General features: G+C 44.5%; 1 protein-coding gene across 1 annotated transcript in view; it reads right to left on the reverse strand.

Moving 5' to 3' along the window:
- Nucleotides 1-5: 5 nt before the first annotated feature.
- LOC139644858 (tyrosine-protein kinase Fyn-like) overlaps nucleotides 6-23,780 on the reverse strand; it is a gene marked incomplete at its 3' end in the record, with an annotated part of 58,787 nt that continues 35,012 nt past the window's right edge. Inside the window, exons 3-11 of the mRNA XM_071520372.1 lie at nucleotides 22,379-22,635; nucleotides 16,215-16,311; nucleotides 11,095-11,193; nucleotides 8,901-9,004; nucleotides 7,904-8,053; nucleotides 3,352-3,516; nucleotides 2,813-2,968; nucleotides 1,409-1,588; nucleotides 6-82 (exon numbers count right to left, since the gene is read on the reverse strand). Of these exons, the coding sequence (XP_071376473.1) occupies nucleotides 6-82; nucleotides 1,409-1,588; nucleotides 2,813-2,968; nucleotides 3,352-3,516; nucleotides 7,904-8,053; nucleotides 8,901-9,004; nucleotides 11,095-11,193; nucleotides 16,215-16,311; nucleotides 22,379-22,625 (1,275 nt within the window). The remainder of the gene's footprint in view (nucleotides 83-1,408; nucleotides 1,589-2,812; nucleotides 2,969-3,351; nucleotides 3,517-7,903; nucleotides 8,054-8,900; nucleotides 9,005-11,094; nucleotides 11,194-16,214; nucleotides 16,312-22,378; nucleotides 22,636-23,780) is intronic.

Consider the following 23,780-nt stretch of genomic DNA (forward strand, 5'->3'; position numbering starts at 1 on the left):
TGTACCTGTGCTGCCATATCCACCAGGTTGGGCAGCTTCAGTCCTCGTCCTTCTCCATCCTTCAAGAAGTCCAGCAGGCTTCCTACAACACACATAGACAGATTTCTGATGTCATTCCAGGTATAAAAACAGACACTGAAGAAGTCTTTTACATTTTATTTTATTCCCTCCCTGCATTCATCAGTGAAGCACTACTTCCCCATCCCGCTTCCCCCAAGAGGAATTGGTTGTAATTTTCTTATTTTGTCCTGTTTTCAGCATCCACAAACCACAAGCGCTGGTCTGGCAACGCATTGTTTGAGAGACATGAGGTTTGGTTTGCAATTCACCTCTTCAGTTCTACTATACATCATTTGAGAGAAAAACTAGGCTACTGCAATAATGACAGATAGATGCAGGGATAAATACAGGATGGGGGAGTCGATGCTAACCGCAAATGCCTCTACAGCCATGATATTTCACACTGCATCCTCTTTTTAAAAACACATTCCTTATTCCAAGTTAATGGGCTGACCTAGATGTGGGAGTCCCTGCATGCCACAAACAGAACGATGCACATCAAAGTTTCCATTCTTGCTCTCTCTGTGTTTAATGTGCATCCAAAGCTCTTTCTTGTGGGATTCCTAAATTCCAGCCTCTCGGAGGACTGTTTTGCAGGCCTTAATCACTGCCACTTTGAAACAAAGGGTTTACCATACGAGAACAGTTAAAATTATTCAGACCGAAATGGAAGAATACACTCGCTTGAATAAAATATGGCATACTGTAGTTTTGAGTAAACAACTTTGCCCGCAATGTCTGCAAAATGCAATTTTGCTGTCGATGCTGATTGGCTTATTTTGTTCTACATTTATGTGTGTATGTATATATTCGTATGTACATGTAAGTGTGTGTACAGCTGAGTGTGTTTGTGCATGAAGGAGTGTGTACCTGTGTGAGTGTGTCTGTATTTAAGCACGAGTGTGTGTATTCAGACCCCAAAATGGAATATCAGATATCAAATATGGCCCTAAATCTGTCTTATCAATGTTCCTGAATAGAGAGATTTATAACAAGCATTCAGATCCCTTGACTTTTTGCACATTTTGTTGTGCTATTAACTTATTTCAAATGTTTTGCTAGTATGACAATTTAGCTCAAACAAAGCAAAGGGGTTGAATATTTAAACAAGCTTGATTTCTCTGTAATTTTCACTTTATGCTTTCACAGAAATTTCTAGAATTTTGTTTTCACTTTGATATGATACTTTGCATATAACTCAGACTACAAATCCTGAATAAATGCATTTTGAAATAACTTAAAAGCTCAACAAAATGTGCAATGCGTGCCAGTACGTGTGAGTGTGTCTATGGGTGTGTTAGTGTGTATGTACGCATATGTGTGTGTGTGTGTGTGTGTGTTTATCTACCTTTGCCCATGTACTCGGTGACGATGTAGATGGGCTCCTCCGACACCACGGCGTACAGCTGCACCAGCTTGTCATGGCGGAGTTTCTTCATGATCTGAGCCTCCTCCAGGAAAGACTCGGGGGACATGGTGCCAGGCTTCAGAGTCTTCACCGCCACCTTAGTGGTGCCGTTCCACGTTCCTGGCACCCGCAAAACACGCTGGCATCAGTACGGCAGTTGCAACCGATTCATATTCAAATCACATCATTTCAAAGCGAGACCTGACAACCCCGCTGTCTGAATTGAACGGATGATTGGCGGGTGTGAGGCAACTGTACTCGCAAGTCAAAAACAAGGGGGAAGTCTCGCCTCGCTTTGAAATGACAATGAGGCAAACATGCAACACAGGATAGGATAAAGATACGGGAATCAGCTTGCCTTTAATTCACATGTATGAAGGTTGTCCCGAAGGATAATTAAATGGGTAAGAGATTTAGGGTGGTCCTTGATTTGAAATGGCTTTAAAAAGCCAGGAGAGAGATCCAGCAGGGTTTTAAGACCCACAATATGCCAACACAGGAGTAGATAATCCTTTGTATGATGATTAACAAAAGCAATAGCCCTGTAAGCCCTTTACTGGTTGCATGCCAGTTACTGTAACACACAATGGTTATGCCACCAATCTGCACTGACTCTAGCTACTGTGTCAGAGCATGCAGAGCAAGATATGGATCACTGTAGTCACTCCCACACAGTAGTGCTCCATTCATATCATTCTGTGACAGTAATAGCAGAAATATCAGTAGTGACCTAAAGGCAAGACAGACCCCAGTCAGTTGACATTTGGTCTACACATGTGTTTTCTACAGCAGGCGGTGAGTTTGGGGGTTTTAATTTAAGAGCGAGCTCATAAATCCCGGAGAGTAGGCTTCATTAGTGACACAGCTGTGCAGCCATTTTGGGAGCCGGGACTAAGCGGGTGCTGGTCACCTGCTGGGCTGTGAGGTAATAGGATCCCAGAGGGCTGGGAGTCATCTGGGAAGAGCCCCATCCCCAATCTCTGTCCAACTGTAATACGATAACAGAGTGCACCCCTGACTCTCTGCAAAGGATACTTAATGAAAGAGGGACTAGAAATTTGTATTCCTGAGTAGGAACTAATGCTCGAAGTCTTGTTTCATGGATTATATGTTACAAAACAAACAGACGAAACCCTGCGGGAATCCTGGAGAGGGATAAGATAACATGCGCTTTCATCTCCTATTAGAAAACATAATTACAAATTGTTTTTTGGCATGTTTAAAAATTTGGGGAAAAAGGATTAATGAAAATCCTCACATTTACTTCCAGGATGCCCCCCAGTGAATATCAAAGCAAAAAAAAAAAATGCAAAAAAAGATGGTAGTTTTTTTGGATTTCCTTACCACACCACACATCAGCAAAACATCCCGCCCCCAGCTTTACTTCCAACTCAAGTGTGTTTCTGCTGATCTCCCAGGCATCATGAGTCAGGCCCACAGTGTCAGGGATGAAGTTCACACACATGCCCGTTAAATTAAAGCACAAACCATCCGCACTCTCTACAAAAGGGAAGGGGAGGGAAGTGGAGGGAAGGTACACAGGGTTAACTACCAGGGAGTGGAACATGCAACGAGGGAGCTGGAAGGAAGCCATCTTTGCACCGTGAGAGCAGAGTCTCCTGACACACTGGATGTCTTAAGTGATTTCCGAATGTTTTGGGAGGGTCACAAACCAGGGTCACAAACCAGAAGTATTTCTCTGGCAATATCCCCAAACTGAGAATTAACAAAATTTCCTGCCCCATTTTCTCATTTTATCTCCTCCCCTCCCAGGCCGGATTATTTGGTTGTGTTTTTCTGGTGTCTCTGCCCGGGTCAGTGGTTTTTCCTTCCACGCAGCCTCTTTTTCGGCCCGGACGTTACGGAGGTGATCGGATCCGTACCCATCCAGACCTCCCCAAACTGCCCATTCCCGAGACGCTTGATCAGCTGCAGCGACTCCCGCGGGATCTCCCACACGTCTTTGGTTTTGACGGACAGGTCGGTGAGGCGGGGCATCCCTTTGTGGCAGGGCACGACCAAGCGGCAGCAAAGCCCCGCGGCTCGGTCTGCGTACAGCCGCACAGCGAGAGAGAGAGCCAGGCGTCCGCACAAACACACACACACACACACACACACACACACATAAAGCATAAAGAGAGATGTACAGAGAGAGTTAGCAAAGCATCTGGAGGAAACAGAGAGGGAAGCAGGAGAACCGTCGAAGCAACGGTGCAACTAGAGGCGGGGAAAAAAATTGAGCAGAGGACAAGTAAACACCAAAGTTCAAAATCAGTTCTACTCTTCCCACTTCCTGGACTCCACACAGACTGCTTCCAGGTCAGAGGGTCCAGCAGTAATCAGTCTAATGCACTGATTCGCCCTGATCCTTACTCATCATCAAATCAGACAAAGTGCCGCTCGGCCCTCCGCATATCTCAGTGTGAGTAGTATAGGTTTCTGTCCCACCTCTGTCCCAGTGAGCTGCTTTTCTCAGTCCTAACAAAGAGATGCCTTCACATTTTGAATTTCAGATGTTTCCTCACCAGAAATTTGTCACACCGTCAAAAAAACCCCAAAATGCAAATTCGGTTTTGTCATTTGTCAGTAGCATCTTTTAAATCACTCTTAATAACATACTTTTATCGGAAAGCTCACGTTTAATCCTGGTCTGATTTTAGCTAAGTTGCCTCATTCATTATTGAATTGAAGATTTTGTGTTATTTATTGTCTTTTGTTTGTCGTTTTTTTTATTTGTTTTATACCTTTGCTATGCTTATTTTATCAGTACCTCAAGTTTTTTTTTCTTTTCTTGTTCCTTGTTGTGAAGAACTTTGTAACTTTGGTTTTGAAAAGTGCTCTATAAATAAAGTTTATATTTTAAAGTTTATATGTCATGCTAAACCTTTCATCCTATAAATCAGATCAATGTCCATGTCATTGCTCCTCCCCAATTTTTTGCAGTGAATTTTAAACTTTCGCCCAATATGTCGTTTTAGGCCCCATTTTCCCCACTTTTTGTCACAGTTGTCTTGTTGTGGTGATCTGAACCCCGCTGAATGAACACAGCGGGGAAACCCTAGTTTCTGATGGTGAAGCTGTGGGAGCTGGCGAAGTGCGGGGGCAGGTCTGTATGAGGACCATAGGGCCAAGGTTATGGCTCACTTTGGCTAATGGCATCTCTGACTCCCACACACTTTACGATAATGATGGTAATTGCTCAGAGATAACTCGGGCTGTCAGTCACTCTTCTGGGAAATGTATGTGCTCCGTTGTGGTTAAACATAAAGATAGGGCCGCAGTGTTTTTAACCGCCATGCGATGCATTAACAGCGGTGCTTGTTTAGGGGCCCCCGCCACTCTGTGAGAGTGGTACTCTAGCTGCTTCCATTTCAAGCCGCTGTATATGGCTGTCACTTTACATGATGACAGCATGTTGTCTGTGACATGAAATCGAGCCTCTCTTGCTTTACTCAAGAGGAAGCGGTCGTGTTTGCCCGCCATCGATTAAGCCAGGGGAACGGGACAGTGTTTCCGTCTGTCCGTCCTAGCTGACATTTATCATAACCCCCCCCCACCCCTACATGGCAGGGACATAGTGACCCCCGCACTGCCAGAGATAAGGCCCCTGGGTGTTTGCACAGGGCCGTAAAGGAGAGATAAAGGCCTGCGTCTCACCCATGGGAGCGCTCAACTCTGTAACTCTGCCATCAAAGCCCATCTGGGCCCGTTGCCTCAGCTGCTCGGCTCAGGCATCAATACAGCGCTCTGTTCCTCTGCTGGCTGTCATAAAACCTGTCGATATGGGGATTGTATCCACACAACAAGCATCAAAATAGTTACCGTTTTCGAGAAAGGCGCAGCATCCTAAAATGATGCATTTGGAGGTGCGACGCTTTGATCACCGTTAATGTGCTGAATCCATTACTCTCCAACGAAAAGTTCATTCATTATAAATAAAAGAATCTGGATCATTGTGTTGCAGATACACTACATTGCAACTTGCTAAAATAATGCTGTTTTTCTCCACTTTTTCCTGACTTTGACTTTGCAGTGACTTCTTTTAAATCACTTCTTTAAACCCATTTTTATAGACTTGCTTTTATGTGATGTCGTCTTTTTATCGTCTTATCGTTTTATCTTTTATTGTCTTTGTCTATTGTCTTTTATCTTAACTGTCTTAATTCTATCTTACTTTTATTCTATTTTACTGTTTATCTTGGTTTTCATCCTACAATCCCTGTTTATTATTGTTTTATTGCCTTTTAAATTCATAATTTGAGTATTCTGCTTTTATTTTGTCTGTCAAAGCACCTTGGAAACTCTGTTTTTAACGGTGTTATATAAATAAAGTTATTATTATTATTACTTTCTGTTTCATCAGTGAATCAAACTTGCAACGACAATTAATGACGTTATACTGTAATCAATAACCATCCGTGATCAGTTTAATCTAAACATGTTTGCCATGACAACCTAGCACAGAACATATTTTATCACAACATAAATAAATTACAGCTTAAATGTAATTGCGGCATCTGAGGCTACATTGATGGTTTTCTCATCCCTTCACTTGCTTCTGAAAGACAGCTACGTTGTGCCAGATATGCATATGCTCTTTAAGCTCTTTACAAAGTTGGAAAGTAGAGGAAAGCAAAAGGCAATAAAAGCACAAGCCCTGAAAAGAGTTAAGGTCATTGGTGAAGGTGCGTTGTCAACTTCGTACGTCATCTGGAGCGACAATAAAGAGCACCGGGTGAGACAGATAATGTGCCATGACACAAACACACATACAGAAAATCCATAGTGTTGATTTCACTGCTTAAACATCGATATGTCAATGTGCCAATTAGAGCGTGACAGGAAAAATATCCTTCTGGTAGTGAGAGGGAGATAGAGAACGAGAACAAATAAGGACACAGACTGTCTCATATATATTATCATTACTCCTAATAAGACAGAGACTTGGAGAGAGGGAGAGAGGGAGAGAGGGAGAGAGGGAGAGAGAGAGATAAATAAGTTAAACAAAGGGAGAGACAAATCCAGAGAATGCATGACAGAGTGAGTACAAGTAAGGACAGAGAACGCCGTCTCATCTCGCACACATGTGATTATCGAATCAGTGTGTCACGGTCACAGTTGCAGCGGTCATCTCCTGACAGAGAGGCGTAGGCGACTGGGACGCTCTACAACACAGAGAGCACACAGCCAGGAATAACAAGCTCAACACTCACATCTGGACGAGCTCGCAGTGATGCAAACTGGGACGACTGAGAGCTGCCTCTCTCTCTCTCTCTCTCTCTCTCTCTCTCTCTCTCTCTCTCCTGACACATCTAACTCCCAAACTCTTTGCTCAAGAAGAGGGATAAAAAAATACTGCCCTTCCACTCTGAGTATGACATGATGTTTGTTGTTTGTTGTTCAGCTGCGTTGGATTAAAAACTAAGTTTGAATGTGGAAAATGGGGGACTAAATATATTAATAGAAGTATGTGACATGGCAAGTGCAACTATTTGTGTGCTTTAATGTGCAGGATTTTAGGTGGCTCATGGTAAGAGCCACCTTCTATTTCTGCATGTGGAATTGTTCTGCCAGCCCAAACGCAATTATGCCGTGAAACAGTGTCTGCTTAATGCATTTCTGGATCAATTCACGGAAACGGACACCGGGCCGGAGCAGAAGACTGTTGCTCTTTGGGCTTTCAAATGGGGCCACAGTGTCAATGCTTCAGTGCTCTGTCTCCTCCATAACAAATCTCACTATGGCAACGTCTGTCTGGCTGTTTCCTTTTTTTTTTTTTTTAAAGGAAGACTGGGCAGTCCAATCCTCCATGTTTTTTTCCCTCTGAACCAACGAGGGGGTACATGTGGTTCTAGACATGTCAGGCCGTGTTAAAACCAGCACAGGCCAAGCTGCATACCATATTCTTCTAGAGTTGTAGGTTTAAAGCTGCACTGGGCAAGATTTTTATGTAAAAACATACCTGTCTGATCAGTCTAAATCACAAATTGGGACTGCAACAGAGAAGAGTGTCCCATCCCTACTAATTGACATGCTGTAGATTTGCTTTATTTACCAAAATAAATTCCCGGGGTCAGGTACAGTCAGTTGCTGCCAAAAGAAAACTCGGTCCAACATCATGTTATGTGATTTCCGGGTAATGAAGTCCTTCAAACTTTCAAAAACACAAACACTTATCCCTCGCTGCCACTTGGGGCCGCCAAAGTGCAAAATTACCTAGTGCAGCTTTAAATCTGACCTGTGACTTTTGTTTACATGTCCTCCCTGTCTCTACTCCCTCTCATCTCCCTCCACTAAAGCAGAAAACATCCTAAAAATAACCTCTAAAAACAAAAAAAAAACAAAAAAACATCTCTCCTTGCGCTCTCCGCTTCACCTGAAAATGTCAGTTAAAAGGTCACAGGAAGCTCTGACTTATTCCGGGGATTTTGGTACCTGAGTAGTGCTGAACCAGCTGCTGCAGTGTGTCGAACTGCGCCCGGGTGGTGATGTAGTAGCCACCGCTGTCTAGCTTGCGGATCTTATAGTGCTTGACGTGGTCTCCTTTAACATCGTCCCAGTCTCGTATGGACAAGGAGAAGGCACCTAAGGGAGACACACATACACACACACACACACAGAGTGATGTAAGTGAAAGAGGCCAGAGTGTATAAGCTCTTAGAAGTGAAGTTGAGTGGTGATTGGCTTGGCCTCTCTGTTTCTTTGTAGATAATATAAGAGAACACACACACACACACACACACACACACTCTTACTAAACACACACACGCCGCATTCATGTCATATTGGAAGAAGAAAAAGATGTTGACGTCTCGTTGCTACAACATGGAAGCGTTTATGTGTTTCACTTGTTGGAACGCCAACATCAAAAACATTTTTTATTTTTGAATTTTGAGAAAAGAAGATCCTGCACACTGCTCTTGCTCAGCATCACAATTTATTAATCATAGTAATGTTTCGGTGACCGAAACGTTACACTAAGACTGAAGTGATACTTTCCAATGCACCTGCATCAGAGATAGTTGGATGTGCAAATATCTCCATGGAAAAAAATGTTTTTGAATTTAAAATCAACCATAAACAAACTGCAGCAGAAATTGATCCCATTTCATTTGATTGTATAACTGTGAATATAACTGATCATTTTGATTTTTATCACCCTAGGCTGCTGACACTGATGTATATTGCTGCAATGTTTGGCACCTGTGATGACACACTTATGCAATCCGTGACACCAGGTGATAGATACCGAAAACCCACAAAAAAATCCCCACACTTCTTATTTTAATTGCCACTAGTAGGCTGACGTGAACGCCTTTTTCACAGGCAGCAGCTCATATTTACAGTAAATCCGACATGACATGAATGCAACACACACACACACACACACACAGTTGCACAGGTTGATGATATGAGTGTGTCTGTGTTTTACCCTTTGTGGTTTCACTCTCCCGGATGAGATAGGTGCCGCGAGGGTTGCCGGTGGACAGGAGCTGCCTCTCTGCATCCTTACGGCCCAGTTTACCAAAGTACCAGCTACAATCAAAAGAGACAAGGTTTTAGCTGAAGCTTTTATCCAGAGGGTCTTACAGTGAGTGAGCGGGTCATGAAACAAGCAACAAAAATAATTGCCGACTCTCGACATCCCCTCTTCTCTGAATACGAACCTCTGCCATCAGGAAGAAGACTCCGTGTGCCAAAGTGCAAATCAAACCGCTTGAAGCTATCGTTTGTTCCAGCCTCCATCAAGCTGCTGAACTCTAATGCTAAATCTTAGGGCAATAGATCAATGTGCAATAAATACACAAGCACTTTAGCCATCGTGTTGTCAATGTCAAATGTATAGTCAAATGTATTTTTTATGTCTTTAAGATGTTTTTATGTGAAGCAACTGTCTAGCATCGTGTCAAACACTTCTCATGTTTTGTGATGTTTTTGTGTTGTTCTATGTGAAGCAACGGACCGTAGCACTGTGCCCAAGCCAAATTTCCCCTTGGGGACAATAAAGTTTACTCTACTCTACTCTATAGGTCGGGGTTCAGTGTCTTCAGTGTCTTGCTCAAGGATGTGTTGACAGAACACATGGCTACTGATGGACACACACTGGCTGTTGTGGGATGGAACTGAACTTGTGAGTTTTCTGTTGCAGGACGGTCTCTCTAACTGCTAAGCAAACTGCTGCAAAGATTTAAATAGTACAGTTTGTGTTTTAGCTGATGCTAGTGACAATAAGAGAGGAATGCAGGGCAAAAAAAGTGCAATAAGTGCAATAAATGCTGAGTAGAAGACACATTTTATTTTAGTTTTACCTCTTCTTGGTGTCCGATGCTGTGTAATACATAGGACATCTTGACAGTCTTCGCTGTTTGCTTTTTAAACTTGTGTTTATTTCTGATATATATTCATTAAGTCAGGTCTTTGGGTTTAAATATTACCGACTGACACTAACCCAGCAGCTAGCCTATGTTATATGGATTGTGACAGCAGTCACGAGGCTGTTGGCATCCTCCCTGCAGACGATTGCATAAATAACCACTTAGTCATGGTCTCTAAACCTGGAAAAACACAGATACTCATTCATAACAGAAGCTGCAGAAACCTTGTGCTTCGGATGATGACATTTGTATTTGTTTACTAAAACTGACAGCTGACATTGTCTCACATGCATGAAATACTTCTCATGTCTTTGCAGCCAAGTAACCCATTATAAAGTGTAAAGAAAAACACGTGGGGGTCGATGTAAAATCAAGGTTTTTTACAATTCCTGAAAACCTTTTTACAAGTACAAGATTCCTGCATGGACTGAGAGGAGGAAAAAGACACAGAAAGTGATATGACACCTATGTGCGAAGTGGCTCCCTCTTTCACGGTAGTAGATTTGTGTCGATAAGTGGAGCCGCACCCGCACCTCCTCTCTGTTTTTAATTCCAGCATACTCCAGAGGGCTTATAATGAGTTTCTGCCTCACACTGCACCGTTTGAATCGTTATTCAGAGAAGAGTCTGACTGAAGGGGGGTGGGGGGGTGGGGGGGGAAGGGTCTGCGGCAGCTATTGCAAACACTCAAAACAGACGCAAAACACACACATGGTCAGGATGCACTTGGTCTGTTTTTATTTCTTTCCTCTTTCCATGTGGTACTGTGCAGCTCAGTGAGTAGAGCATGACACTAACACTGTCAGGGTTTAGGAGTCCGTGCTAAAAGTGTATGCACTCATGGAACTGCACAGCATCCACCAAACTGGATATATTTACCGCACTCACATCCTCGCTGGCATTTCAAATCTCTTTATAGTGTCACATAAATGTCATTTTATCGGGGCGAGGAAAAGCACCCGCCCTGCAGGAAGGTATAAATTGCGGTGTGATGATTTTTCTGCAGAATTTCGTTTCTCAGAAGGCGAACTCTACAGATGTGTGTGGCTGTCAGTCTGTGGCCTTCTGTCCAGTAATCTCATGCTACTTCAGAGCGCATTCAAGATTAAAGTCAGTAGGCATGACCTGCCTCCAATGTACCGTGGGTCTCTTGGGAGCATTTACACACACACACACACACACACACACACATACAGACAAGCACGCCCACACAAACACACACAAACACACACGCCTACACACACTACTCACTCCTCAGCCTGGATGGAGTCCACTGGAGCCACGTAATTACTGGGAATGTAGCCGTTTCCACCGGTGGTGAGCGAGCGAGCGTCCCACCAGTCCCCTTCACTGGAGAGGGAGAGGAAGAGAGAGAGTGAAAGAGAGTAGAGAGAAGGAGAGAGAGAGAGAGAGAGAGAGAGAGAGAGAGAGAGAGAGAGAGAGAGAGGATGGGGGGGAAGGGAAAAGAGATAAAACAGAAAAAGTGCATTAATACAAGTCATTTCATTTTGACAGACGTGCCCAGTGCAACTAAACACATACACAAGTGCATCTGTAGTTTAACTGTTTATATTGCCCATGTGGAAAGCATATAGGATCAAGTCACTGTGTTTCAGCATATGAGAGGGCAACGTGTGTTTCTGTTTAGTTCAATGGGCAGACCATAGCACCAACACTGTCAGTGTTCGGGGTTTGTTTACCCCTGGGGCCAGCCATACTATAAATGTATGCACTCATGGTACTGTAAGGCACTTTGGATAAAAGCGTCCAGCAAATTGTACATATAATACACAGAAAGCAATCCATAATTCATGTGACAAGTGAATGCATTTAATGGTTTTTCATATGTGTTTATATGGTGGCAGCCAACAAGCCCATGAGCTGACCAGCTGCAAGGAATACAACGTATAAAGGAGGGAAAAAGGTTGGCTCGTATTTCAGTACCTAGATCTTTATTTTTCTTGTTTTGATACATGAATATCAAGGGATATTTTACTTTTCCTACTGTCTTGGAGCTGTTGTTCCAGCCTCTGCGCTCCATTGCCTGCTTTTGATGTTGGTGATACATGAATGTGAGTTTATTCTGCTTCAGTCTTTTCGAGTCGCTCTGAATACGAGCGTCTGCTAAATGCCTAGAAAGTAAAATGGGAAGAGGAGGGCGGGAGGAGAGGCCTTTTTTTTTTCAAGACCTTTCAGCCTGTAAGCCCACACAGCCATTAGTGTCTTTCTCTGATGTCCTTCCTGCATCTGTTGCTAACTAACTACCACTTCTCTATGGTTCAATCCGTCCCTCTCTGCACCCCCAACTCTTTCATCTGCCCAGGCACTCAGCTGCTCATCTTCCATCTTCCTCTCCTCATCACATTTCATCTTTTTTTTTTTCTTTCACATCCCCGCTTTCTGACACACTTCTAGCTCATGTCTCCAGAGGTTCATGTGCCATCGTCCCTTCTCTCTTCACCGTTTTGCACCAATAATATGGCGAGAAATCCATTGTAGAAGAGGCAGGGAGACCAATTTCTCTACTGACAGCAGCCTCAATAGACCAGAATGCAATGCAGCCACAAAACATGTTGTGTTTTGAGTAAGGGGCACCTACATGTATAACCTGCAGCTGAATACAACAAGTTCACGGCCCCTTCTCAGGGGGTTGTTGAAAGGCATTCTGGGAAACGTAGGAAATCACTAGTAGAAGTAGATGAGGCAGGTAGAAGGAAAGTGGGTTCAACAAAAAAGCAAATTACAGCACTCCTGGAAAGCACATCATAAATTGGTGTTATCTATCAACGTGAGAACATCCGAGGGTGGATTTTTCCTTTAAGTGGACTATGTTGTTAATGAGATCCATTCATGGTTTCCCCTATTTTTATGAAGCCCTCCCCTCGTTCATTCATCTATCTCTGCCTCCTCTCTCTATCTCGGGCATCTCTCCCTTCCTCTCTTCCTGCCCTTTCCCCTCATTCCACCACACTCTTCCTCCACACATCGATAGCTGGCTGCCTTGAGGGACAGCTAGCGGTAGCGGTTTACCATCCGTCATTACTAATGCTTACACATGACTGTACAATCCGATGCACACCCACACACACACACACGCCCTGACGCACATGCACACCGCCCCTCCCCCCATCACCATGCCGTGACAGTGTCTCTCTGACACATGGTACCACCCGGCGCTGGTTACTATCACATCCCTTGTGCTCCGGGAGGGAACGTCTTTGTGTGTGTATGAGTGTGTGCGTCTGTGTGTGGGATGCAAACCGCTGTGGCTTGGATAGAAACACAGAAAGAGAGACAGACACACAGAGAGAAAGAGAGAGAGAGAGAGAGGGGAATGGAGGAGGGGAAGGGAGAGGAGGGGCGGTGTTGGTCTTTCATTTATGCTGAATAAAGCCATGATGGGGGACTGCCTGGGGACGACATCCCAGGCAGAAACAGGCCTGTTTTCCTTTGTTCTGGGAGGAGCATGGAGGATCCCTCAGGAGGGAGGCTGGGTGTGCATGCTAACAGTGAAGAGAGATAGAGAGATGGAGAGATAGAGAGATAGAGGGAGGGAGGGAGGGAGGGAGAGATAGAGGGAGGGAGGGATGGAGTCCTGCTCTCAGCAATCTGTCTTCTGTGGGAGGATGCAGGAGTGAATGAGAGTGTGTTTGTGTGGTGTAGTAAGTGTTGGTATGTGTGTTTGTTTGTGTGTGTGTGCAGGAGCCAGTGAGACAGAAACAGAGGGGTGGGGCGGGCCCCAGTCTGTCCCACTCCCTCTTTTGTCTCCAGCAACAAACCCCTTAAACCAACTCTGCTCCGCCACAAAGACAGAAAACAACAACAACCGTAAACAAAGAACCGCCCTCCTGTCTCCAAATGGATTCAAATCCTCTCTCCCTGTGGTGACTACTGATGAGAGAATAATTAAACACAGGACCGTGTTGACAGAGAGGAGTCAGAGAGGCAGGCATTCACTACGCCACAGTGTGTTTATTCATAGCCTGGAGTAGCTTCAGAACAATCCAAATTTAATTTACTAAACAGCGCAGACTTGTACCATTCACCGATAAATCAGGAGGTATTTCCTGATTATGTCCGACAAAGCTTTACAATAACATGTTCACGGTGGGTTATAAAAAGCTGGCGCTAAACGCACTGAATTATAAACATTCGGGACCAGCTTTGGACGGAGGCCCGTGACACATTGCATGTGTATTCACACAGAGTTTCCTGGAGGATGCCATCACAAAACAAAAGGGACAACAGTGCCTTCTGTTTGCCACGGCACTGGGCTCTCTGCCTCCCAGCGGGCGTCCCACGCCTGTTTCACGTGAGCCCCGCCTGGTCGGGCGTCTGTCAGTCACCGCCTGCCAGCTCGGACCGACGGACCGGAGCGGATGAGGAGGCCGAGGCTGGAGCCGGTGGGCCTTCAGCACGGCTGTTCCGCCTTTGTCCAGCAGGGGTCAGTGTGACCAGCTGGAACGAGCCCCAGCCACGGCGAGGCTGAGGCCGGCTGAAACAGCAGGCGTGGGCGGACAGAGGGAAGCGGAGAAGAGAGGGAAGGAAGGAGGGAGGGAGGGGTGTAGGAGGGCTGAAGATGCAGCTCTGTCTGGCCCCTACTGAGGAGGAGGAGGAGAGGGAGGAGGAGGAGGCGGGGAGGGAGTCGGGGCTCTAATGATGGTGTCTTCCTGCTCCGACTAAGTCTTGGCGGGGAGTGAGGTGTGCAGTGGAATGTGCGAAACACTGGCCAGGACAGGATGCTGTCTGGGTGTGGTGAGGAGGAAGACTGACCTCGCCAGGCCAAAGGCTAAGGAGATAAGGCAGCCATGTACAGTGGAGCTTTTGTTTGGACTTAATCAGGGAGATGATTTCTATGGCATATGTATTAACATTTTGTACATTATGTTGTTATACTAATAACCTTTAGAGAACAACTGTTTGTGATACTGTATGATGGCATGAAAGTTCATTCTGTGCTTGTGTAGAAGGACGCATCAATAAAACTGCTACTACAACTACTAGCACTGCTACTACTAGTACTACCATCACAACTACTTTAACTACTAATAATACTACTACTATCACCACCTAGGTGTCTATAATCAAATTTAAGCTGGAATCCATTAGGCTGCATTTAAACACTGCGTCATTCCGCTTTATCCTGCCTTCAAATCACTCGCTGGATGTGCATCTACCTGTTTGACAGCATTAGTAGTTAAAGAAATCAGAAACCCAGCAGTGTAGTCGAGGGTATGTGCAGGTATACAGAATAATCGGCCTAATTACGGGACAATGGGGTCACAGTATACCCTCCTTCCCTAGGCAGTATATGCACCGATCAGCCTAATTACCAGTGAAATATATAGGAGAATAGGGTCACAGCGCACTCCCAGCAGTGTAGCCGGCTCCTCTGATGGCACTGCACCACTGCAGGAACCCAAACAAACAGACAAACCTCGGAGAGAAGGAAGAAAAGCAACTGAGTATCGCTATGCCACGCTGAGAGAGAGAGGCTCCTGTAGACAGAAAGAAAATGAAAACCATCCGCAGGCTCTGAGGCCAGGATGGTTAAAGAGCTGGCAGGCAAGCCCTCCCCTCCCCTCCCCTCCCCTCCACACACACACACACACTGGTCCTCCGCAGTTCTGCTGACTGGAGGTAAGACTAGCCAACACGACTGTGGGTGTAACGGGGCAGTTGTACTTCCTGTCCTATAGTTCAGAGGGTCTTGAAGTCTTGAAGACCGACTGAGCCATACCCCACCACATCACCGCCGGCTAAAAAGCCTCGCTCCACCCTGCCGAAAGCTTGATTAAACCACGGTTACTCTTCCGTGTCAAGGTACTGCTGTCACATTAGATTTTTAAACTACCACTTTTGCCTCATTTGAAAAGCTATACCCAGCACTCCAAAAAGTTAACGTTGCCCTTTAAAGCTCAAATTCCTAACTGCTGCCCCATTACTGGCTTTGTTTGTGAATTATTTAATTGGATTTCAGGCATTTTTTTCCATTTGCAAAATAATTGATTGAGCTTTTCATGTGGAGGATGACAGGTTGTAAGAGCTAAACATGAGTTTTACATGCATTCCATAGCTCCAAAAGGTTTGTTTACACTTAACTAGAGCAGATTTGATTTGGGTGCTGGCTCCCAAGTCACACCCCTCAAAAACCTACGAGTCACATACCTAAAATGAATATGCACAAACAAAATGTATTCCGGATCGGTGCTTTAAGTTCTCCAGCTGCCACTTTTACCTCAGTTGAAATGCGACACCTAACCCTCCCAGGAGCTAATACCATCCCATTTAACACAGCGATAAAATGGGAACTTGCATCCACCCCCCCTCCTGAGTGCAGACAAGTCAGATAAGCAGCTGCAGCGACTTACGTGCTGTTGATAATCTGGAACTTTTCTCCTTTCCTAAAGCTGAGGTCGTCTTCTGTCCGCGCCTCATAGTCATAAAGTGCCACAAAAAGGGTGACTCCTGCAGGGGGGGGGGGAGAAAGCACAGCGTCAGCACTCAGCAGATTAGCGGGAGAAAATGAACCTCAGAATCACATTGAACTGACAGTGCACTGTAAGCGCTAGCACACTAAGTAAATAGAGACCAATTTCTGGCTTTAATGTAAGTAAATAGTGTCGAATTTAATGGGAACTCATCAAATTTGACAGTCAAAATGAGTGGAAACAGGCCATCAAAGAAAACATATTTCCCTAAAAACGATACTTTGACATTTTAAGGTTTTATATCCTCAGTTAGACACCAGGTTATACACCAGACACTTGTCCCGTTGGAGGGATTTTGCCAATTTTGCCTTTCCCCACTGAGTCTCATCCCCTTTCCCACATATTCCTCCACGACTTGCTCTAATTTGCTCTCATCAGAAATGAAAAAAAAAAAAGAAAAAAGAAAATTGCCTGCTGCCACTCTCCTTAGCTCTTATTTTTATGGCACTTCTCTCACAGGAATATTGTCCGACCCTTGCACCACCTTACTATTGGTTGTTTGGAATGAAAGTGATGTAAAATTGAAGCTCAGTGTACTGTTGCACTCACTGTAAGACGAGTTAACCAACACAAGTCATTTCACTTCAAAAGGCCCCTAAGCGGGCAAAGGCTTTCTGGGAAACAGTGTTGATATGCGGAGCCGGTGTAAGGCGCTCGCTGATAGGGGCTGAGATGGGAAGAACCTGCTGCTATTCATGTGATAAAGAACAGAGAAAAGAAATAAAAGAGGGAAAGAGAGAGAGAGAGAGAGAGAGAGAGAGAGAGAGAGAGAGAGATGTAGAGCTTCAGAGTACCACACATTGCTTTTCTAACCTTCACACCTGTAACAAGACCCAGAATGCATCGCTCCTGCTGTTTGCAACAAATGTTCCATCAAGCCATTAAACCTGGGCCCCGGGTATCTGCTGCTTTATCGGCTCATCTCATCTCAGAGTTGTTCGCTGCGGCTCTACTCAATTAGTTATATAAGGTCATGGGCTAACTAGCTGTGACTTTCCATTTGGGGAAATGACATAAGCAAACGATCAACCGATCATCAATGAAGTGCGTCATGCCGAACTGCAGTCGGGTGTTTCTCTGCCGTGAGACCGAGGGGGGAACTGCAGCCGTTAGGCAAACAAGCTAGGCAGCTGTGTCATTACAGAGGTTGAGAGAGAGAAGGGCAGCTTATGTCCAAATTTCCCCACCAGGAGAAAATTAAAAAGCTAAACCCCTCTGCTCCTCTGCCACTGTGTGGATTTTGGATTATACAGGGCAGAAAATAATCCACACATTGAGGGAGAGGACTCATCAAATTTGACAGTCAAAATGAGTGGAAACAGGCCATCAAAGAAAACATATTTCCCTAAAAACGATACTTTGACATTTTAAGTTTAAGTTGGTTTTATATCATCAGTTAGACACCAGGTAATACACCAGACACTTGTCCCGTTGGGAGGGATTTTGCCAATTTTGCCTTTCCCCACTGAGTCTCATCCCCTTTCCCACATCTTCCTCCATGACTTGCTCTAATTTGCTCTCATCAGAAATGAAAAAAAGAAAAAAAGAAAATTGCCTGCTGCCACTCTCCTTAGCTCTTATTTTTATGACACTTCTCTCACAGGAATATTGTCCCACCCTTGCACTCCTTGCTATTGGTTGCTTGTAATGAAAGTGATGTAAAAATTGAAGCTCAATGTACTGTTGCACTCACTGTAAGACGAGTTAACAGATAAAAACATTAAGTAATGCCTAGACATGTAATCGTGGGGAGCAGTAAAACTCAAAATGTTAAACTACCCTTAAGTGGACAAATGAATATAATAAAACACCCCATGTAATGAAGAAATTATGACAGAAAAAAGGAAAAAAACAAACAAACAAAAAAATGAATAAGAGTATCAGCTAAATACCTAAAATGCATTTTAAATGGTTTCCGATAGGTGCGATATCGCCCTTTTGTGTCAAAAGTTTTTCAATATTTCCCAATTTAATCCACTTCCTGAACTGGGTGAATTGACAGTGATTTGACCCCGGTCTCACACGGCAGCCAGGGACGCTCTCGGGCGTCCAACTGTCCTGTGACAGAAGCTGGGGCTCAACCTGCCTCAATCCAGTTTGACTCCACTCAGACAGGCTAAAGCCTCGCTGGATAAAGACCAGTTGCCCCAAAAAGCTTTTCAGCCCCTCCAGCCTTACTTCACCAGACCAGTAACCTCCCTCACTGACAGGACTGGGAGCAAATATAGCATAGTTTGTTGCTAACAAGCTATAGAGTAGGGGTTTCCTACTCCTGTCCTTTTCAATATATGATGTAGTGGGAGTGTCAGCCCTAAAACATCCAACTAGGCCATATTACTCTACAGGTGGAGATTATTCTTCTCAACAGCAGACAGCACTGCAGGTGAAATGACTGCAAGAACTTAAACTGTGGAGTCACATTATGCATTGCGTTTAACAACAAAATATCCGTTCCTTTCAAGACTTTCCAGACCTGATTGAAGTATGCCAGTGGAAAGCATTGGACGCTCAATACTGAATTGAATGTGAGCGTTTGAAAATGCAGACAGCCTGGCCTACGCTTGCAAGCAGCCCCCCTGCAGGTGAGTCAGACTGCTCTGAACCTACACACACATCCTCAGATGCCAACGGGTTTAGTGCTATATTCACCACCCACATGACCCACGGCCGTTTCTCCTCTAGGGGAAGGCCTTCACGGCACCAGTGATCATCATCACCTCCCAGTCAGGAGTCATATCGCAAGAACACACTGATCCAAATGGGGGCTTGAATCAAATTTTCTGCGGCAAATGCTGGATCTCACACACACATGGGCGACGTCATTGACTTCACCAACCAGAAACCAGCAAAGTAACACTGCAACTCAGAGGTGGAGTGCAGTTTATAGTGCCGCACCGTTACACTAATGCACTGTTGAGGGAGGCTAAGGTTACGGCGTAAGAATACACTCGGGTGCTGTGCTCAGGTGATGGTCCTACAGTGGATGTCTGTAAATTATATGAGGCTCTTCAATCAATGTCATGATCTTGTAAAATTGGGTTACTTGTCATCTGTTATATACAGTGAATGTGCAAGTATACTCTGGTCAATAGAAACTATATCATGGTGATCAGTGGTGGAATGTAACTAAGTGCATTTACTCAAGTACTGTACTTAAGTACAATTTAGAGGTACTTGTACTTTACTTGAGTATTTCCATTTCATGCTACTTTATACTTATACTTTATACTCCACTACATTTCAGAGGGAAATATTGTACTTTTTACTCCACTACAATTATTTGACAGCTTTAGTTACTAGTTACTTTGCAGATTTAGATCATTAATACAAATTATAAATCAACTAATAAATTATGATACATTTTTATAGGTTAAGATACCCAGCAGTATATAAAGTAATTAAAATTAGCTCCACCTTTACCAGTTGCAACATTAAAGTGATGAACACATTAATGCATCCATAATTATAGTCCAATAACATATGATTCTGAAATGGGCCATTCTGCATAATGACTACTTTTACTTTTGCTACTTTAAGTATATTTTGATGCTAATACTTTTGTACTTTGACTTAAGTAAGATTTTGAATGCAGGACTTTTACTTGTAACAAAGTATTTTTACACTGTGGTATTGCTACTTTTACTTAAGTCAAAGATCTGAATACTTCTTCCACCACTGATAGAGATGCAGTGACACCAAGAGTTTTGATTCTCTAACTTAGGAGGGGAGCCTGAAGTGCCTGAAAAGTGACTAAGACTTTGGCTAAAATAGAAATAAATCCGGCCTTGAACATCTGAACTACCTGAGGTTGGTTTGGTTAATCTTGCCAACACTTAAACAGCCTCAAAAGAGAGGACATCACTGCTAAGATAAGATAAATGCAGCACTCAACGTGTTTTGCTCAGGTCTGCGGTGTCTGCAGCTGCTGAGCCGTTTCGTGGCTCTCACAGTGTTTGGAGTAAAGTGGAAAGTTGAATGGGCACTTCTTCAAGGTCCACTTAAAACTCTCAGGATCGCATTTACCCAAGTCATTTCACTTCAAAAGGCCCTAAGCGGGCAAAGGCTTTCTGGGAAACAGTGTTGATATGAGGAGCCGGTGTAAGGCGCTCGCTGATAGGGGCTGAGATGGGAAGAACCTGCTGCTATTCATGTGATAAAGAACAGAGAGAAGAGAGAGGCAGAGAGACTGAGACAGACAGTTAAAAAGAAATAAAAGAGGGAAAGAGAGAGACAGAGAGAGAAAGAGAGAGAGAGATGTAGCGCGTTAGAGTGCCACACGTTGCTTTTCTAACCTTCACACCTGTAACAAGACCCAGAATGCATCGCTCCTGCTGTTTGCAACAAATGTTCCATCAAGCCATTAAACCTGGGCCGCGGGTATCTGCTGCTTTATCGACTCATCTCAGAGTTGTTCGCTGCGGCTCTACTCAATTAGTTATATAAGGTCATGGGCTAACTAGCTGTGACTTTCCATTTGGGGAAATGACATAAGCAAATGATCAACCGATCATCAATGAAGTGCGTCATGCTGAACTGAAGTCAGGTGTTCCTCTGCCATGAGAGGGGGGAATTGCAGCCGTTAGGCAAACAAGCTAGGCAGCTGTGTTTCCCCACCAGGAGAAAATTAAAACGCTAAACCCCTCTGCTCCTCTGCCACTGTGTGGATTTTGGATTATACAGGGCAGAAAATAATCCACACTTTGAGGGAGAGGACTCCTGCTAAGTTGAGTGGAAATACTGAGTTCCTCTGCAGAGCGGACCGGGCTCAGTCAAACATAAAGGATATCCTGACTAGGAATATTCCCTACGAAAACAATGAGCCCGATGCACAAAGCCCTCTGTTAATGCCAGCCGGACGTTCCTCACAGGGCCGGGGGGTGGTGGGGGGGTCGGGGGGGTCGGAGGGGTCGGGGTGGGGGGGGGGGGTCGGGACCGGGGAGCGGAGCTGCAGCGGGGGCAGTGAGGTGAGGGATTTTGGGAAGCCATAGGACGCAGTAAGACTTTGACTTTGCTGCAGTAAGACTCCCTCAAACTTTGTGCTTTTGCGTATGGAGAGACTGCGTATGTGTGTGGGTGGCTGCAAGTGTGTGTGTGTGTGTGTGTGCTCAATGCTTAGTGTGCTTGGGCGTACACAACGCTGAAGCTGTGTGGGATAGAAGTAAGGAAAGAAATGACCTTCACACTCCAGTCAGTACTGCAGTTACTTTCCATCTTCTGTCGTAGAATGAGGACTCATTACTTTAAGAAGCACCTCCCGCTGATTGATTTCCTCTCTCTACTCACTCCACTTGCTCTTTACAAAATCCCATCTGTCTCTCTCCTTAGATTTTTACTCTATTTCTCTCCTAGCACTCGATCTCACACCATCGTTTTATGGTCACAGGGATATTGGAAGGGCACAATGGCTCTTTTGCACTCCTTCACTTTTAGCGATATAGGAAATGAAGCTTATCCGACTGTTGCGCTCGTTGTAAGACACTCTGGATGAGAGAGTCAGCTAAATGAAATGCCTAAATGTAAGGGGAGCAGTCTGTGCATGAGCCTGTGTACAAGGGGGATGGCTAAACTGAATGTTACAGGTATTATACTGTATGATTCGTTTTTGTTAGTTTTTGTCTTTATGCACTTTTTATTGCTTTAACCTTGATTAGAGCCTCTGAGAGTGTAGCCAATTTTATCTGGTTTCATCAAGAACACGATATCTTTAATGGTGGACGGTGACATTTCCATGAAAGGAGAGTAATAAAAATTGCCAGCAGAGTGATAAAATCTATGACATTGTGGGCGTTGTTTGGTAGGGAGCGAGTCTTTTCGGGGTTTTCCGGGATTCGGGTCAACAGTGATTCGATGCATGTCAGAGAATGCTTTGAAAATATTTGACCAGAAAGTGTGAAGACGTGGAGAGGAGCAGTAGCTCAACAGTGGGGTCAACATTGGGTCTGGGGTCAGTCTGGGGTCTTTACGCACTTCCGATCATAAACTTTCCTGATGGGATGATTAACGTCGACCCCTTCAACCTTTGCACGCATCAACTGCCCCCTTACCTGTCCCGCCGCGGGTCCTCAGGGTTCCAGTGTGAGAGGAAGTGTTGACCCCTCCGAAGACAGTCATCCCCTGGCTGACGGGGGCGTGGAAGTTGTTGTAGTTGGGGATGGCGGTGACCCCGAAGCTGGGGTAGTGCTGGGGCGTGGGGTCGGCCCCATAGCGGTAGCCTGCACTCTGGGAGATGCTGGTTTCTCGGTCGTCTGTGAGTTTGGTTGCTTCCTTATCCTTGCATTGCACACAGCCCATTATCTATAATCTGTGGAGGACAGGGAGAGAGAGAGAGAGAGAGGGAATAGTTTAGATTAGTTTGGTTTACTTTAGTGTATTTGCACCGTGATAAAACAGAAGAGAAGTGAGCAAAAAAATGAAAAAATATATGATAAAAAAACAGAACGACTAATTTGTGCAGATAAGATAAAAAACCTCATGAGGTTTATTAAAACGTCTTCGCAAAGCAAACAAAAGAAACAAACAAGAGGACGAGCGAAGACCCAACTGGATTGGATAACAGTCTCTTAACTGACAACAGAATATCCCAGAACATAGTGGAAAACGGTGGAATAACAATGAAATCCATAAAATGTGATCACGGACAAGGGAAATGAAAACAAAACTAAGCTCAAACAGCCTTAACGCAGACAATATAATCAACTTATACACTATAAGCTTGACTGGTGGATCAATAAGACGATACAGGCTGTCTGGAAACAGAATGAGCAGACCGGACGTGATCCGCTGCACTGCACATGAAGTACAACTGAACTCATCACTTTGCTCAAGGTTTTCACTTTTTTTTTTTCTTCTCTGCAGATGACATCCTTCCACTGATTAGCGCTGTGGTCTGAGAAGAAGGGAATTTTTTTTTTTTTTTTTTATAGCCTGACACACAGCTCGGTTTCTGGATGACTCACACAAACAGTGTGTCTCTTTCACGGTCAGGAGAAATAACGGCTCCGACCACACTGATGTCAGGGAAGCCAGCCGGCGAGAAAGGGCAGACGTGGAGGCACGGCGCTGCGCTGTCAACATCACACTGTTGATGTTAATGGAGAGTGGTGGGAGGACAGAGTGGCGGTGCCTGGACACTGTTTTTTACCATGGCGCCGGGGTCTTCGAGAGCCAAACTCAGCCTCAAGTAGACGTGAGGCACTTCATCTGCCGTCCTCATAACCGGACGCTATATGAAGCTTCGTCAAGGTGTGATAAAAGTTAACCAACTCGACTCAATTCTACTGAGCAGTGTAGCTATAATTAATAAAACAAAGTAAAAGTTGCACTATTGTGAAAATGTAACTTATATTTAACTTATAACTAACTTTTGATCTCCCATAATCGTCTTCGCATGCAAATGAGTTTCGACAATGTCACTCGACGGGAGAACTATGGTTCTGTGTTTCAATA

This window comes from Centroberyx affinis, unplaced genomic scaffold (genome assembly GCF_046629955.1).
Source record: "Centroberyx affinis isolate AG114_WGS23_722 - 3 ecotype Tasmania unplaced genomic scaffold, CSIRO-AGI_Caff_v1 ptg000794l_1, whole genome shotgun sequence".
NCBI classification, from domain to species: domain Eukaryota; kingdom Metazoa; phylum Chordata; class Actinopteri; order Beryciformes; family Berycidae; genus Centroberyx; species Centroberyx affinis.